At 32.3% G+C, this 1,501-nt stretch overlaps 1 protein-coding gene across 1 annotated transcript in view; it reads left to right on the top strand.

Annotated features, from left to right (window-relative positions):
* Positions 1-1,208, top strand: part of LOC119682522 (ionotropic receptor 75a-like) — a 3,179-nt gene extending 1,971 nt beyond the window's left edge. Inside the window, exons 2-4 of the mRNA XM_038095985.1 lie at positions 7-563; positions 642-922; positions 988-1,208. Of these exons, the coding sequence (XP_037951913.1) occupies positions 7-563; positions 642-922; positions 988-1,198 (1,049 nt within the window). The 3' untranslated portion in view covers positions 1,199-1,208. The remainder of the gene's footprint in view (positions 1-6; positions 564-641; positions 923-987) is intronic.
* The last annotated feature ends 293 nt before the right edge of the window (positions 1,209-1,501 follow it).

Genomic DNA, 1,501 nt, shown 5'->3' with positions numbered 1-1,501 from the left:
GTTCAGTTGGAGATCTTGGTACCGAACGAGTTGAATTGACTTCAACTCCATTTCTTCCGACAGCGGCTCGTTTCGAAAACCTTACTGCTATTACTGAAGCAGCGGACTTTCATATGATTTGCATGTTTCGTACACCTCGTAATGCTGGCATACAAGGCGATGTGTTTCTTGCACCATTCAGTATGACTGTTTGGTGTGTCTTCGGTATTATTTTGTTCATAAGTGGTATATTTCTATGGGCTATTTTCTACTTGGAAAATCATCGCTTAAAAAAATGTTTAAATTATGTACCTTGTTTGCTAACTGCGTGTTTGATCTCATTTGGTTCCGCTTGTTCGCAAGGGAGTTTCTTACTACCACGTTCAACAGGTGGAAGAATGGCATTTTTTTCTTTATCGCTAATTTCATTTTTTATGTACAATTATTACACTTCTATAATCGTATCTACTTTACTGGGTTCACCGATTAAATCACATATTAAAACGATGGGACAATTAGCTGATAGTAATTTAGAAGTTGCCATGGAACCTTTACCGTACACTGCTTCTTATTTGTATGTAAGTGTAAAGAACTAATTTCTTTATATCAATTGTAGTTGTATTAGTATTATTAATTTAATAAATTTTAAATGTATTTTTAAGACCTCAAAACTGCCCGATGTTCGGCGCTTTGTGGCACGTAAAGTTGAACCTCAAAAGAATAATCCAAAACTTTGGCTGTCTGTTGAAGAAGGTGTAAAATTAATGCGCGATAATCCGGGTTTCGTATATGTTTTTACAGCTGCTACTGGTTATGAGCTGGTTGAAAAATTTTTTAAGCCACATGAAATTTGTGACACCAATGAAGTTCTGTTTAGACCAGAGAAATATTTATATTCACATACACATAAAAACTCAACCTACAAAGAATTGATAAGATTAACGTAAGTGGGATTTTTTACGAATAAGATAAGTTCGAATATAAAAATGAATATATTCTTTCTTGCAGAGAAATTCGTTTGTTGGAGACTGGCGTTTACTTGAAGTTGCGTAGATATTTCATGCGTCACAGATTGAACTGCTTTGCAACTAATTTTGTAATCGACGTAGGTCTGGAATATACCGCGCCACTATTTTTTCTTTTACTCACCAGTTATTTACTAGTTTCATTCATTTTTATACTGGAAATTTATTATAAAAAATACATCGAGAACAGTTAAAAAGTGAAGAGTAATTGCAGCAAGAGGATTTATGAGTATATATAAACGTTACCTCACTATATTCTTCAAATTAAATTTATAGTAACACACCTACTCATAATATAAAAATTCTTCAACTTACTAAATATTATGAAAATTTATTTATTTTAGGAGAAAAAATATAAGATTTCTACCACTCGGTATTTCCCATTGCTTTTAGGTTATTTTGGTAAAAAGGTTTTTGGGTTACTTGTCGTCAATATTGAATATTATTTGCATAAAAGGTCTATTTAGGTTTTCAATTAACAAAATTGCCATTTATGT

Source organism: Teleopsis dalmanni, chromosome 1 (genome assembly GCF_002237135.1).
Source record: "Teleopsis dalmanni isolate 2A chromosome 1, ASM223713v2, whole genome shotgun sequence".
NCBI classification, from domain to species: Eukaryota; Metazoa; Arthropoda; class Insecta; order Diptera; family Diopsidae; genus Teleopsis; species Teleopsis dalmanni.
Note: the sequence above shows the minus strand (reverse complement) of the source record. Positions and strands in the feature narration are given on the sequence as shown.